The following is a 16,458-nucleotide window of genomic DNA, read 5'->3' as shown; positions in this document are numbered from 1 at the left end:
GTTACGGCGGGTGGTAACTCTTTTTTGGTAGTAGTGCTCTTAAACGCTTGGCAATCTGTGACTAATTTAAACTCTCGTCCCAGAAGATAGTGACGGAATTTCTGTACAGCATAATATGCAGCTTTTATTTCAAGGTAGAAGCTATGTAACTTACTTTCTTCAGCAGTATTTTTTCTACTCCAATAGTATATAGGATGCAGCTTTCCATCGAATAATTGCAAAAGAATTCCTCCAAGACCATCCTTCGACGCATCGGTATGAAGCTCCGTTGGTGCTGACGGGCAAAATATACGCAAAACTGGTTGACTAGTTAGTATGTCTTTTACTTTTTCAATGGCTGTCATTTCTGCGGTGCCCACTACGAATTTGGCCTCCTTCTTCAATAGGTCTGTGAGTGGTTTGGTGATTACAGCATAATTTTCAACGAATTTCCTAAAGTATCCAAACAGTCCTAACATTTGTTGCAGCTGTTTCACGTTTTTAGGCACTGGAAACTTTCGTATGGCTAGACATTTCTCTGCATCAGGTGAAACACATCCGTTTTTTATTAATAATCCCAAATAAACTACATCGTGCTTTAAAAACTTGCATTTTTGCCATTTAATATGGAGACCATACTGTTCAGCCAAACTTAATACTTTCTTCAACTTCTCTATACCTTCTTCTTCATTCTTCGAGGGCACTATAACGTCATCCATGTACATCTGCATAACATTTTCTCTAATCAAATTACGAAAGATGTGGTTGACGAAACGTAAAAACATAGCCGGTGAATTACAGAACCCAAACGGTGCTCTGTTGAATTCATAAATACCATCGCGGGTAACAAAAGCGGTGTACTTCTTCGAACTCTCTTCTATTGGTACATGAAAAAATGCATTTTCAAGGTCCAAAGTTGTAAATATGCTTGCGCCTTCTAACGCTTCAATGACCTCTTCTATGAGTGGAACTGGGAAACGATCTTTTTGCACTATTTTATTTAAGTCTCGGAAGTCTACACACAAACGTTTTTTACCATCTGTTTTATCGACTATCACAACTCGACTACAATATTCGGAACTCGACGGATGTATTATTTTCTTTTGCAGCCAGTCTTCAACTTGCTCGCTTACAATTTTCTGTTCTGGCAATGGTAGTCTCTTCGGTAAATGTCGAATAACTTTATCTTCTGACAACACAATTTTCATACTCATTGGGCTTGTCACTTCGGTTTTAGGTGAATACTCTTTAACAATATTTTCTATTTGATTTTTGTATATTTTTGGCACTTCTAACTCTTTATTTTCAATCGAAATATTGTGAATCCAATTTTCATTTTCCGAAAGAAATTTTGTAAATCTATAACCACTTCTATCATAAATGTATTCGCATTTTCCGATAAAATCAAAACCTAAGATGACCTCATACTTAGACAAATTGTCTGGTACAACCAAGAAGCTATGCGCACAACCAAGATTATCAACAGTAATATTCGTTTCACACCTGCCGATAGCAGTCACCTTTTTATTGCCATAACCCGAAAGACTGTCACTACATTTCTTTAGAGAACAATTTAATTTTTTTGCAACCGTTTGCTCAATTATAGAAATTTCTGCACCGCTGTCGATTAGGCAACGAACTTTTATGTTGTTAATCTGTACAGTCTTTTGCATGTTTTGCTGCTGCTCAACTGTATGGACCAAGTTTACGTCATTATTTTTTTGCGTACTTGATGGGCAATTTTTGGATATGTGTCCCGTTTTATTACACCCAAAACATTTAGTTTGCTCTTTGCATTCGCTTCTTTTATGGTCAGTAGACCCGCAATTATAACAATGTTCTCGTTTGCTCTTTTTGTTTTTATTACTTTCCGTTGCACTAGAATTTCTACCATTATTTGCTTTTGCTTCTCTTTTCGTTTCTATTTGTTTTTCATAAGCTTCAAGCATTGCTTTCAAGTCGTCAAAGTTCTTGGCAGCATGTAAAAAAATTTTGTTCTCTGCTTTTTCATTTATTCCATCAATAATGTACCTAATGATCGAAGGGTCATCTACTTTGCCGAACGTTCCTAACCGTCGCATGTGTAACATATACTCATGCATACTTTCTGTACTCTTTTTGCGTCTCTCCTGCAATTGTTTGTGTATGTCGGCACTTACAAAGTCACGGCGAAATTCTCGTTCAACTTCTTTTCTAAGAGTATCATAATCAAAAACACAAATTGAATCCACGAACAGTTTAGCCGTCTTTGTCATCTTTTTGCGAGCGAAAACATATTTTTGATTATCGCTCCATTTCAGAGCTGCTGCACATTTCTCAAAATTCTCGAACCAGGGCCCTTACTCTGTAATGCGATGCAAAAGAAAAAATTCACGAAATCGCAGAATCGGTACTCGGTATTTCGACATTCGCATTCACATTTTGCGCTTTCGCAAGTTTTTCTCCCTTTTCGCATCGGCAGCACTCTGTATTGCGAAAGTGAATGTTAAACAGCTGTCACTATCGCATTTTTCCTGCTACAAATAATAGCCATACGCAATTTCCAAATATGTAAGTATTAATTGATAATTTTATAAATTTTAAATATTAATTCATTGTACCTTTTTGGAAAAATATATAGGACAACTCCAAAGACTAACAAACAAACACAAAAAAAACAATTCCAAATATTAGTGGACTTCATGACAACCCATCCGGATTTGACAAAGGGCCTAATGAAGACGCCCAACGCAAAAATAAGAGTCGACCATTTATGGAAGAGAGTAACTTCCGAACTAAATCCTGCTGGACCACCGATGCGTGATATGGCCGGCTGGAGAAAAGTAACTTTAGTGACATGTGTACTTTTTATTTCTATAGTGGGGTTATTATAATTTTCAGGTTTGGGCTGACTACAAACTTCATTTGAAGGCCAAAATGCGTCGGAACAGAACCAACATTGCTGGTACAGGGGGCGGTCCGTCCGTTTATTCCTCACTGAACGAATTAGAGCAGCGAGTAAGCGAGTTGCTTTCCATAAATAAAGCTGTGGGCGGGATAGGTAGCACGCGGGAGTTTGGTGCGCGTCAGACGGATGTACCAACTACAAGTTTAGGAGCATTTTTGAATGATAGCAATTTAGTCGATATGCCCGAAGGGGAGAATGACAGCGATTCAGTCGATGTGCCCGAACAGGTGACTGAGAAACCTTCCTGCAGCCGTTCGGTACTCACTCCACGCAATAAGCAAAGCTTACTAGAAAAGCAGGTGGATAATCAAATTATGTACCAAAAAAATTCAACAGAAATACTGACTGAGATTAATGATTCCTTAAAAAATATTTCCAAAACCATGGAAAGGACATATAAAATGGTATATAAAATAGAAAAACAAAAGCTAAATTTAGCAAAAGAGCAGTTCGTCCATAGTCGAAAAATGGACTGTGATAATTTTAAGTTAAAACTTAGGAAATTAGAAATTCAAAAACAAATGTCGGAGTTGCAGACAAATAAGACACATGAGAAACATGGAACTTCCTTTTAATTTTTTACTTATGTACGTATGTACCTGCACATACAAGTGAATTAATTTTTATTTTTATTTTGTTTAGAGAAAGATGGAATTTTCTTTTAATTTTTTACTTATGTACGTATGTACCTGCACATACAAGTGAATTAATTTTTATTTTTATTTTGTTTAGAGAAACATGGAATTTTCTTTTAATTTTTTACTTATGTACGTATGTACCTGCACACACAAGTGTGACTTAGTTTTGATGTACCTGTCCATGCACAGTGCCTTACCGAAGTATTATAGCTTAAAAAATGTATACATTGTATGTAATTTGCACACTATTACTATTAGTTTTAATATACCTATGTACACACTTTGTAGACCTAACATAAATAAAAGACTGAATTCATATTTACTAAAAAACGATTTTATTTAAACAAATTTTTCATACAGAATTTCGAGTGGCAATCATATCATTTTTTATTTGGTTTCTTATACGTCTAGCTATATTTCCAAAACTCAGATTTTCTACATTTTCTATATTTACCATGTTCACTTGTTCCTGTTCGATTTCTAAACTGGGAGGATGAACTTTGAACATTATACATATATTATGCAGAGCACAACAAACATTTAGTATTTGCACAACCTTTTCTGGAGCATAGTGCAACTCCCTTGAAGCTAGAAGGCAACGAAATCGGCCTTTCAAAACGCCAAAAACTCTCTCAATTAACGACCTTCCCTTTGAATGTTTTTGATTAAAAAAATGTTCGTCTGAATCCTCCATAGAATTCCTGTATGGAGTAAGGAGCCATGGTTCCAACGGATATCCTGAGTCACCTGCAGATAACAAAAATATAAAGGTATTTTTAGTTGAATAACAATAAATTACAATAGCTACATATGTGCATATGCATGTTCATAAGCATTTATTACATGAAAATGCATATACATATACATATATATGTGTATTAACAATTATACATATGTATGTTATATACTATATAAGACAATATTAATACGAGTATACGGACCACTACATTAAGGTCATATACTCGAAGTATATTAAAAAGCTTACCAAGAATTCGTTGGCCAGAGTCACCGTTTTCATAGGCAGTTTTTAAATATTCGCGCTCACCGGACAAGTTCCATATGTGCGAATCATGCGATGCACCTCCAAATCTACCATTCACGGCTCGAATTTGCATTTTGTGATCACATATCTAAAGTAGAACAAAAAATCGTTAATGAAAATATTCTTATTTAATTGAAACACTCTTACCACCATTGCATTTATGCTGTGCTTAAGTTTTCGGTTAAAAAATAAATGCTCGTCATTTGATGGCCTTATCATTTGGATGTGCGTTCCATCCACTGCTCCTACCACACCCGGAATTCCGCATGTTTCGTAAAATCTACGGTTGGCATCCTGTTGCTCTTCACTGCTCATCGAAAAAACGATATGTTTTGGACACAATACCTTTTCAATTGCACTGCAAACTTCCCAAAGGCAACTGGAAACGGTTTGCTGTGCTAGCCCCGCGCGATGGTCTTGGCCAATTAAATGTTGATACGCACCCTGAGCAAGAAACTTTAGGGTTGTTGCAACTTTTATAATGTCAGGGATAGCCGTTGCTCTCGTTGGAGATTTCATCTCACCCTTTATGCTATTTAGCACATACATAAAGGCTTCCTTACTAAGCCGAAAATTCTGCACAAAACTGATGAATAGAACAAACTGATGAATAAAGCATGAGTAATTCTTTAAAGTTTAACTTACCTTTGATCGCTGAGACTCATAACGTTGGAGTTATCTCTTATAAATCTCCGATAAATCCTTTCCTCAGATGATTCGTCCCATAAAGCTACACAATCCATTACTTTATATTATTTAAATATATGTAGGTACTTTACTTCCAATCGCTCGTTTGTTTTGGTCGCTTTCTTTGGCATTTCGGTCAGTGATGCATACTAAAGCGAAAAATAAGTGAATAATAAAAAGAGCAACACTTTCAGCGATGCGATAGCGCTACAGAGTACCGACTACCCTTCGTAACGCAATTTATTTTCCCATCGCATTGCTTTTCGCATCGCATTACAGAGTAAGGGCCCAGCTCTCCACACGCACCGGTGATTGACCATCGAAATCTCCGATTACACTATCAACGTTTTCTGTTGAAATTGCTGCTTGCTTTGTTTTTTGCTGCTCTTCTTCCTTCTGAAACTTCAACGTTAGAAGTTTTATTAGGTCGCCAATTTCAGTCATTTCTGCTTTTATTTTATTTTCTGATGTTTCGTCGTTGGTAGCGTCGAGAAAAACTTCGTCGTCGACTTCAAACTTCTCTTTTATATTTTCTTCCAGTAAATCGATCTCTTCTGTTGCTGACCTTTTTGCCCTTGCTATTGCGCGCTGCTCTCGGCTTGTTGGTTTTGTCACTTGCAAATTGGATTCGCCTTTTTGCATAGACATAAATTTTACCGTTTATATTTTATATCAGAAAATATATATTCTACTTTTAGCAACTTTTTTGATTTTAAGCAACTTCAACTTAACCTTCTCTTAAAGTGTTTGTTCAACTTTAAAACACAATTAGGTCGACTTTAATAAAAATTAAAACTGCACGGTATTAATTTTCCGAATTGGTTTTTTCAACTTATTAACCAAATTTTTATCAACTTTTATTCGCGACGGTTGAGCCCCCAAATGTAAGATATATATTTAGTTCTTTATACAGTAGATGAAATATAATTAAAAAGATGGTGATTAAAAAGACGAAGTTTAGTACGGCACGTCTGTTTGGGCAACTGAAAAAAACGACTTTATATTAGCAAAAGCGCGCACACGAAAATACGACTTAACTCACCGACGACTTAAGGCGAACTCCTTCTGCCTACTCTCCTACATGTATGTGTGCAACACTATATTTGTTAAAGTTTCAATTGAACTTAGTTGTCCCATATATGCAAATACATTTCTTTGAATTTTTCTTTTATTTATTTTAAATTTCAAAGTTTTATACTATCTAAAAACTGCATACATATATTATTCCATTTCAGATTGCAAATATGAACTTAAGGCTTTCAATAACAATGAAGTTAAACTACAGTCACCAAAGATTTATATTCAATAAATAATTTATTACACTGCAAAATAGGTTTTGAACCGCCTCATCAAAAGAAAACAATTCCACAATGCACAAATTGTCAAAAATACCGACACACTAAAAACTTTTGCATAAAAACCCCAGTTTGTGTAAAATGCGCGGGTAATCACAAAACTATAGAGTGTGTTGTAGAAAATCGCAGCAACATAAAACAATACCCAGAGCAACGTAACAAAGAATTGAATACTGATAAACAGCAAAACGCTTTAAATCGGCAAATAGATTCACAATATGTCAAACCGACAATGTCATATGCCCACGTTATTTCTAACAACCCACAATCGGGTGTGACAAAGTCTGAAACAAATTCTGAAGCAACTTCAAATGACGACATCAAAGAATTAAAAGAAATGATGAAGCAGGTCTTCACACAAATGTCAAATATGATGAATATTATAAATTGCTCGTTAACAAAATAGATGGACAGCACAAGTAGACTGAAAATAGTCGCTTGGAATGCAAACGGATTGGGCCAACGCTTGAAAGAACTGATAGTGCTTATAAACCATAATTCAATAGATGTATTACTAATTTCTGAAACACACTTCACTGACAAAAGCTTTGCAAGAATACCCAATTATAAAATATTTGTCACAAACCACCCTGACAACAAAGCCCATGGTGGCACAGCGATAATAATTAGGCCAGACATTAAATGCATTGAATTAGAAAAATACGAAAAAAAAACATACAAGCGACATCGATCCAAATTGAAGATGAAGGCGGCAAACTAACAATCTCTGCTGTATATTGTCCCCCAAAATACATAAATTCCATACCACAATACTATGACTTTTTGAAAACACTTGGCAAACGATACATAGCTGGCGGGGATTATAATGCTAAAAATGCAATTTGGGATTCAAGATTGACGAACTCCAAAGGACGTAATTTGCTGGACGCCATAAAACGGAACAACATCAAATTCATAAGTAGTGGCGACCCAACATACTGGCCAACTGATCCAAAAAAAAGTCCAGATCTGATCGACTTTTTTATAACCAAAAACGTTAACCACGAAGATATGTCAATTAAATCGTTAATTGAATTGTCGTCTGACCATTCCCCAATAATAATGATACATCAGAGCTCATATACGAAGGAATCCTCGAATAGAAACATATATAACAAATAAACCTGCTGGGATACATTTAGAGAAATAGTCATCCGTAATCTTAACAATAAAATAAACTTAAAGACCTTTGACGAAATCGATAGTGCGATAGCCTATTTTAATCACACAGTAATGAACGCCACTATGAAATCAACTCCACAAGAAACTAACTGTTCCTCGAGCTACAATATACCTGCACACATCCAAGAAAAAATCAAAATCAAAAACCGCTTGCGTAAACGCTGGCAAATAACAAGGCTGCCACTTGACAAAAGCAAGCTAAACGCAGCTGGGTAAGACTCCGTCAGAAAATATGAGATTTGCAAGTGGTCTTTCGATTTCTTTGAAACTTTGGGAAATATTAGTTCTAGGTAAGATACATTCAAGCCTAAAAGGATTTTGAAAAATTTTCAAAATTGAGTCATCTACGCCATGTTGAATATCGGGACCGTGTTTTTTCAAAAATCAATATTTCTTGAACCGGTGGATGGATTTCAATGCAATTTACAGACAATATAGAAACAAATAAGTAGTTTAAATTAGTATTATGTAAAAAAAAAATTTCGAAATTTTGACCAAAAAAAAGTCAAAAAATTTTTTTTAATCAATTTTTAGTTGATTTGGCCACTTTTTTAGATTTTCTGTTCACGTAACGATTCCTTATGATTTAACCTTTATTTTGAAAAAAAAAATTTTATGGTGTCTATAATAGTTCTCGAGATATTGCGATTTTAGTGGAAGCGAACACCGTGAATTTCGCGGTTACGCAGCGCAGGAGTAGAAAAACGCGCACAGACCTGCAGCAGTCTGCTCCAGTCACTTCATACAGGAACACATAACGCAGCGCGAACCGTGCGTGCGTACGCGAAAGTGCGTGCGCGCTTCCACTAAAATCGCAATATCTCGAGAACTATTATAGACACCATAAAATTTTTTTTTTCAAAATAAAGGTTAAATCATAAGGAATCGTTACGTGTATAACAGAAAATCTAAAAAAGTGGCCAAATCAACTAAAAATTGATTCAAAAAAATTTTTTGACTTTTTTTTGGTCAAAATTTCGAAATTTTTTTTTTACATAATACTAATTTAAACTACTTATTTGTTTCTATATTGTCTGTAAATTGCATTGAAATCCATCCACCGGTTCAAGAAATATTGATTTTTGAAAAAACACGGTCCCGATATTCAACATGGCGTAGATGACTCAATTTTGAAAATTTTTCAAAATCCTTTTAGGCTTGAATGTATCTTACCTAGAACTAATATTTCCCAAAGTTTCAAAGAAATCGAAAGACCACTTGCAAATCTCATATTTTCTGACGGAGTCTTACCCAGCTACAAAGGAAATCAAGCAAATGCTATTCGACCATAAAAATATGAAACTTAAGAGACACGTCGAAAAACTTGGACCCGGTATAACGACAAACTATTCACTATGGAAAGCTACAAACAAACTAGAAAATAAAATTTTATACAAACCACCTATCAGAAAATTTGATGGCAGCTGGACTAGAACAAATCTTGACAAGGCTGAAGTTCTCGCAAAACACTTCAAAAGTACTTTTACGAACAATAAAAACTGATGTAAACTTTCTCCAGACCCACGCAAAAAAAGATCCATGCAAACCAAAAAATGTTACATTAGAAGAAATAAAACAATGGATGTGGAAGAGAACTGATCCTAAGAAGTCGCCACCTAATAACTGGAAAAATTTTAAGAGAACTCCCAGAGAAGGGGCTTATCTATATAAGGAACTTGTCCAAATCTTGAACTTGAAATATTTCCCAAAAGTATGGAAATATTATCAAAAATTTTTGAAAAGTTACTTTTTGACAGAATCGATCCCATTATACAAAAGGACAAAATAATACCTTGCCACCAATTCGGATTCAGGCAAAAACATTCCACCATTCAACAAGTTCACAGAGTTACAAGCAAAATTTTTGAAGACATCGATAAAAAACGAGCGTGTGAAGCAGTAATCTGGACATAGCCAAAGCTTTTGACACAGTATGGCACGCAGGACTTCTACAAAAACTCTTGACTTATTTACCAACAGACCACTACGAATTAATGAAAAGTTATATAACTGGAAGACAATTTTATGTAAAATTCGAATATAAGTATTCTGATATTGTAACAATTAGAAATGCTGTATCGAGAGTGCGCAGCCTTCTCATAGCTAGGCTTTCACACTCACATAAAAGGTGTCTGACTGTTTCCTCTTCTTCTGTATTAAGACAGCTTCTACAAAAATCGAAGTAAGGGAGTCCTAACCTTCTAGCGTGACTGCCTATTAAACAATGACCAGTTAAAACACCTATCATTGTTCTTATAGATTCTCTGTTGAATCTTAGCAAGATCTTCGATCGACCGCTGTTCCAGTTCGGCCATGCCTGTCTGCTTAATTCGCATGTTGTGAGGTTTTGCCAGATTGTATTTACCTTTTTGATGGTTTCCCTGTCTATAAGTAATTTACAAGTGGCTATGGGCATGGGTATCAGCGCCTTATCCGGTTCGAGGTCGAGCGTTGTACCGGTTCTTCCAAGTTCATCCGCCTTACAGTTTCCTGCGATGTTCCTGTGGCCTGGTACCCAGATAAGGTGCACCTTGTAGCACTTAGATACGTCATCTAGTAGCTTAAAACATTCTAGAACTGTTTTTGACGGGTGCGTTTTTGATTCCAGCGCTTTTATTGCTGCTTGACTGTCCGAGTAAATGAAGACTTCATTTGCGGATAATACTCTCGTTTTTATTTCTTTAAGTCCCTCTTTTATGGCAGTGACTTCCGCCTGAAATACACTGCAATGATCAGGTAAGCGAAATGATTGGCATACTCCGAGTTTGTCGGAGTAGATCCCTCCACCTACTTGGTTGTCCAGTTTTGAGCCATCTGTGTAGATGTTTAAGTCATTTATCTTAACAATGAGCCCGTTATCCCACTCCTCTTTGGAAGGAAATACTGTGACAAAGGATTTATTGAAATTGATGTCCTTGGTCCTACAGAAATCCGTTGTGCTGGGAATGCAGGGGAATTGCTCTAAAATTGAGGAGTGCCCTCTTTGGTACGTTCTGAGTAGGCCGATTTCTCTTAGTCTGAGAGTTGCTTTGGCAGCTGTTTGCTTACCGTACTGCTCTATTGGTAAAATGTTAAGCATAATATTTAGTGCATCTGTGGGTGTGGTTCTGAGGGCCCCGCAGATGCAAAGACTGGCCATTCTTTGTACGTGTTCCATGGTTCTTTTGATGTACAATTTATCTAAAGCTGGCCACCATACTAATATGCCGTATGTTAGGATTGGTCTGACAATTGCCGTGTAAAGCCAGTATACGATAGATAGGGAGAGACCCCAACTTAGTCCTATCAGCTGTTTACAAGAGTATAGTGCTATTGTCGCCCTTTTTACTCTATCTTCGTCATTTGCCTTCCAAGTTAGCTTTCGGTCTAGTATTAGACCTAAGTAGCGGGCCTCATCACTAAATGACATGGCCGTTCCACCTAGGGTCGGAGGAGCTATATTTGGAATTTTATGTTTCCTGGTAAATAGGATGAGTTCAGTTTTATTGGGGTTGACTCTTAGCCCATTTGCTTTTGACCAGTTTTCAACCATGTTTAGTAAATCTTGCATGACTTCTCTAAGTGTATTGGGGAATTTCCCTCTTACTACCATTGCAACATCGTCCGCATATGCTACGGCGTGTTGTCCTCTCTCCTCTAGGCTCTTCAGCAATGAGTTTAGTGCCAGCACCCATAGGAGAGGGGACAGCACACCGCCTTGAGGTGTTCCTATGCTAACTTTTTTCTTGATCTCTGAGGCCCCTAGGGTTGCGATCACAAATCTGCTCAAGAGCATGTTTTTGATGAACTCAACCAGAGCGCCAGAGATCCCGAAATCCGTCAGTGCCTTTATTATGGTATCCGGTAGGATGTTGTTGAATGCGCCCTCGATATCTAGAAAGGCTACCAGTGTGAATTCTTTATTATACATTGACATTGACTTCTCGATTTCTATAACAAGTGAGTTAAGTGCTGTTTCAGTTGATTTCCCTTTACAGTACGCATGTTGTGAGATGCTGAGCTTATTAGGGCTGATGTTAGCCTTAATATGCTCTTCTAAAATTCTTTCTAATGTTTTTAGCAGAAAGGAGGATAGGCTAATTGGCCTGAAATCCTTAGGTGTTGTGCGTGAACTTTTTCCCGCTTTAGGGATAAAGACCACTTTTACTTCTTTCCATACTGATGGGACACTTTTCAGTTTGAGAGCAGCCTTAAATATGGTCGTCAGCCACTCCATGATGTAGTTGAGTGAATGTTGTATTTGGGCCGGGAATAATCCATCTGGGCCCGGTGATTTAAATGGTTTGAACGTGTTCACTGCCCAGGTTATCCTTGTTTCAGTGATTATTTCTTCAATGTCAGAGTTTGGTCTTTCTGTACCATTGTTGATTAATACGTTAGATGATTCGTTGCTGGGAAAGTGTGTGTCCACTAGCAACTTCAGAGTCTCGTCACTCGAAGTAGTCCAACTCCTGTCCGGTTTTTGGAGGTATCCGGTGGGATAGTGTTTTTTTGAAAGGATTTTACGCAGTCTGGAAGCCTCTGTGGTTCCTTCGATTTCTCCACAGAACGTTCTCCAACCAGACCTTTTCGCTTTCCTAACTTCTTTTTTGTAAATTTTTAGCTTACTGTAATAGCAGTCCCAGTCTTTACTCTCTCGTGTCGCTTTTGCTCTATTAAACTGTCTTCTGCTGTCGTTTCTTAACGTAGTCAGGTCTGTTGACCACCAGGGCGGCCTATTACTTAATTAAAGGGCAAGCCTTGTCTAGCGCAGTTCTACAGACCTCCGTAAGGATTTGTACGTGTTCGTTCAGTGATTCTCTGTCTTCAATAGTAATATTTTGGGAATTTGGAAGTCTTTCCTTAAGTTCCCGTTTATATATATGCCAGTTGGTCTTTTTCAAGTTCCTGCTTGCGGGCGGGGCCCGTGAGTTGTTTCCCCCAAATTTTATTTCTATGTAGCGATGATCGGAGTAAGAGTGTTCATTCAGAACCCTCCACTGCGTCATCTTTCCGTAGAGGGTTTGACATGCTAGCGTAATATCAAGAACTTCTTGTCTATTGCGCGTAATAAATGTAGGTTCGTTGCCTTTGTTACACACTAAAAGCTTACTACATATAATATAATTAAAGAGAGACTCACCTCGTTCGTTAGTATCCGAGCTCCCCCATACGGTATGGTGGGAATTGGCATCACCTCCTAGGGCTAGTTTGCGGTTGTGTGCTTTGCAGTCTTCCACAAGGCTTCTTATTAGCGGCGACGGCAGTGCACCTGTGTCGTCTCCGGCAAAATAGAACGAGGTTAGCCAGATGTTGCTACCGCTCACTTCCCAGCTAACCGTCGTAGTATCTGCGTTACTGAAATTTTGAATCATAAATATATTAAGATGTGCTTTTGCCATTATGCATGCTCTTTTAGTACCTTCACAATTGGTCTTGTATACTTTATACCCTGATGTCCTCAGCCCGCAGATTTCGCCATTCCATACCCAGGGTTCTTGGATGAGGACTACGTCCGGCTGATCTTCTGCCAGACGCTCCAGAAGGGCAAGGCAGGCTTCTTTACAGTGATGAAGGTTTATCTGTAGAAGATGCATCAGCTGTTAGCGTTATGTCTGGGTCTTCTTTGCTTTCGCATAAAAGTTCCCTTTCGGAATACTTACGCTGTTGTGTGTTAAACTACCCTCCCTTTCGAAGTACAGCCTCCCTAAGCCCATTTTTGAGCCTGAAGAGGCGTATTCTTCTTCGGTGGGCCGGTCGTCTTCGCTCATTGGCTCGGTTTCGCTCATGGGTTCTAGTTCGCCCATGGGTTTTTCACCTTCCTTAGTGGCGAGGAACTCAATTGCATCCGTGTCGGTTTTATAAATGTGAAGCTTCACCTTTACAAAACCGTATCTCAGTTGCCCATCTCATTTCGCTAATGGTTCGATTGAGTTCTCAGTGAGGACCAGGAGAGCCTGCATGGTGGCGCGCTTCTGCTCTTTCGATTCTTTCGCGCTATTTTTGTTGGTAAGAGTTTTGACATACCTCCACTCCTGCGTTGGGATGTCCGGATTGCAGACCCGAATGAGCTTCATAATCTCTTCCGGGTCTTCGACGGTTGAAGGTAACCAAACCCTTGCTCGCGGCCTGGACGGAATATCCTTCCTGTCCACGACCACTAGCTTGGCATTTGGGTACACCAACTTTGGAGATGGCCTCTTTGTACAGCTGGACCGATCTCTCATCGTCGCACGCTATTATTTTTATCTGGCCTTGGTGCCAGCCTAAGTCTTCGCACGCAGGCGGGGGGCCGGGGTTCTCCAGAATAACCTTCAGTGCCACTTTCGTTAGCTCGGCCTCGATCCATTTCCACTGGGCCTTGGGGATCATACCTTCCGGGTGGTTCTCGTCCAGGACTCCTATGATAAGGCGGTCTTTTGCAACCTCCGCAAATGATCTTCTGGGCGTCACGCCCATCGATTTGTGCCTTTTTGCGTTTGGCTTATTATCCTCCAAGGACCGCTGTCGTTTTGGAGCCGATTGTGTTGGTTTGAAGTCGGGGTTGAAATCAGGAATGATCGCTTTCGCTCTTTCAATCGCCTCTTTCAACTCCTGTGACATTTTACCTTCCTTTGGGTGAGTTTCGTGCACCCTCCTTAGGAGCCTGGCTACATTTCTGCGATCCTGGTAGCTCGCTTTCGCTGGGTCTACCACCCTCACAAGCGGCCATCCTTCGGTAACGGAGCTAGCAGTAGCAGTGCTTCCGGTCGGGACTGTTTTTAGGGGCTGAATCGCAGTTGACTGCCGGGCTAGTGCTCCTCTACTTGTAGTTGGACCTGTGTCCAGTACTGATTGTGTGGCAACTGGCCTCGCTTTCGCTGAGGCTGTCGCTGTTTGTTTCGATCGACTTATTAAGCCGATGAATGGCGTTTTCTTTGAGCTCGGTGCGACCGTTGCTCTTATTGCGGAACTGTTTGTTCCTGTCGGTCTATTAGAAGGAGGACCGATCTCCTTTTTTTTGTTTGTTTTTGGATAGTTACTTTGCATTTTTGGACCCACGAGTGTCGGAGAAAGGATGTCCACCCGTGCATAGCTCCGAACTACACGGGTAAGGCTAGTTATTACGGAGGGCGCCAGGTATCCGTAAGCTCCGTTCGAGACTTGGTTATTTGTTAGAAGGGCCCCAAGCTTGACAGATTCTCGGTACGGGTCGCATCACACCTTAATCCAGCCCTTCACCCCCGACCACGTTGAAGGTACTTTGAGTAGTGCTGTACTATTGAGGAGTATCGAACCCTACCCATAGTACCCTTAACTTAGCTAAGTACCTCCTGAATAGGAAAACTGTGGTACTTATTACCAGCTGGCACCCTCGGGGAGGGTTCAGTGGAGGATTTTCGCCAGCCCACGTCACATACACTAACAAGAAAAAAAAAACAATACAATCCAATATTCATAAAGAATAAACAAACCCACCACGACACAAGGGCAAAATACATGGGTATGATTATAGACAATGAACTTAACTGGAAGTTACACATTGGACAAAAACGACGCGAAATCAAGACTAGGTTTAAACAACTTCATTGGCTTTTGGGAAAAAATTCAACGCTCTCACTAGAAAATAAGATACTAATATACAAAGTAATTATAACAAGAATATGGAAATATGGCTCAGAGCTTTGGGGAACTGGGAGCAGTACAAATATAAAAATTATACAACAAACGCAAAATAAGATACTCCGTATAATATCAAAAGCAGAGTGGTATATACTAAATGATAATATCCATCGAGAACTTAAAGTAAAAACAGTCCATGAAGAAATACGCAACAACAGCTTAAGACACACAAACCGACTACTAGAACATTCTAACAGGGAAATTCGGCAACTTCCATTAAAAGAGGAAACCGAGACGAGGAGGCTTAAGCGCAAACGACCAACTGATCTGCAAATGTAAATGGTGTCACAATTTTATGAATAAATATATAATTAAATAACGATTTAATTTTTTTTTTAAATAAATGTATTTAGTGGTATTGGCCTCTAAATACTGTTGAAACCCAAAAAGAAAGAAAAATTTTAAATATTTTAAGTTGAAATAGAAACAATAATAAAGGGTTAAAAAAAGAAAAATATATATAATTATATGTATATATATATATATATATATATATATATTATTCTCTGCAATAAAATGTGGGGACTATTCGTAGCTCTATATCATTAACGTTCTCTGGTGTATACTAAGCTATATATCTGATCGATTGTGGAATGTTTTTCTTAATTGTTTCTTTTAATTTCAGAAATCTTCCACTTCTACTAATGGTATATATTTGAATTTCAAGCATGCATTCATTATGAAGTTAGTTTTGTTAATGCTTTAGGTGATAAATTTTTTAGCATATGGGCTGTGATTAAGCTACTCGTATATCCTAGACTTTTCTTTCATTTTAAGTTTGAAATTTCCTTGGTGACATCATCAATGGTAAAATTTTAAATTTCAGAGATTCAGTGGGGGGAGGCAAGACATTGCTTTCCTTTTCATGTGATTCAAAGGTGTTGCGCGTATAACTCGGCCTTATCCAGATCGTTTTTTGCCCATGCTTGATTCCCATTTAGATGTTTTATAGGCGGATTGTGCAAGACTGGTCGTTTCATGTAAGCC

At 38.3% G+C, this 16,458-nt stretch overlaps 2 protein-coding genes across 2 annotated transcripts; one reads left to right on the top strand and one right to left on the bottom strand.

Moving 5' to 3' along the window:
- The first annotated feature begins 2,895 nt into the window (after positions 1 to 2,895).
- On the top strand, positions 2,896 to 3,525 carry LOC129250630 (uncharacterized). The gene has a single exon (XM_054890237.1). The coding sequence runs from the start codon at positions 2,896 to 2,898 to the stop codon at positions 3,499 to 3,501; it is 606 nt and encodes a 201-aa protein (XP_054746212.1). The 3' UTR covers positions 3,502 to 3,525.
- A 391-nt stretch (positions 3,526 to 3,916) lies between these two features.
- LOC129250629 (putative nuclease HARBI1) lies at positions 3,917 to 5,349 on the bottom strand. Its single transcript, XM_054890236.1, has 4 exons — positions 5,252 to 5,349; positions 4,754 to 5,192; positions 4,550 to 4,694; positions 3,917 to 4,311 (listed from the first exon to the last, which is right to left on the bottom strand). Exons 1-4 carry the CDS (start codon positions 5,347 to 5,349, stop codon positions 3,917 to 3,919), a joined length of 1,077 nt encoding a protein of 358 aa, XP_054746211.1.
- Positions 5,350 to 16,458: the final 11,109 nt, after the last annotated feature.

Source organism: Anastrepha obliqua, chromosome 6 (assembly GCF_027943255.1).
Source record: "Anastrepha obliqua isolate idAnaObli1 chromosome 6, idAnaObli1_1.0, whole genome shotgun sequence".
Classification (NCBI taxonomy): Eukaryota; Metazoa; Arthropoda; class Insecta; order Diptera; family Tephritidae; genus Anastrepha; species Anastrepha obliqua.
The sequence above is the reverse complement of the archived record's forward strand: the minus strand, read 5'-3'. Positions and strand labels throughout refer to the sequence as shown.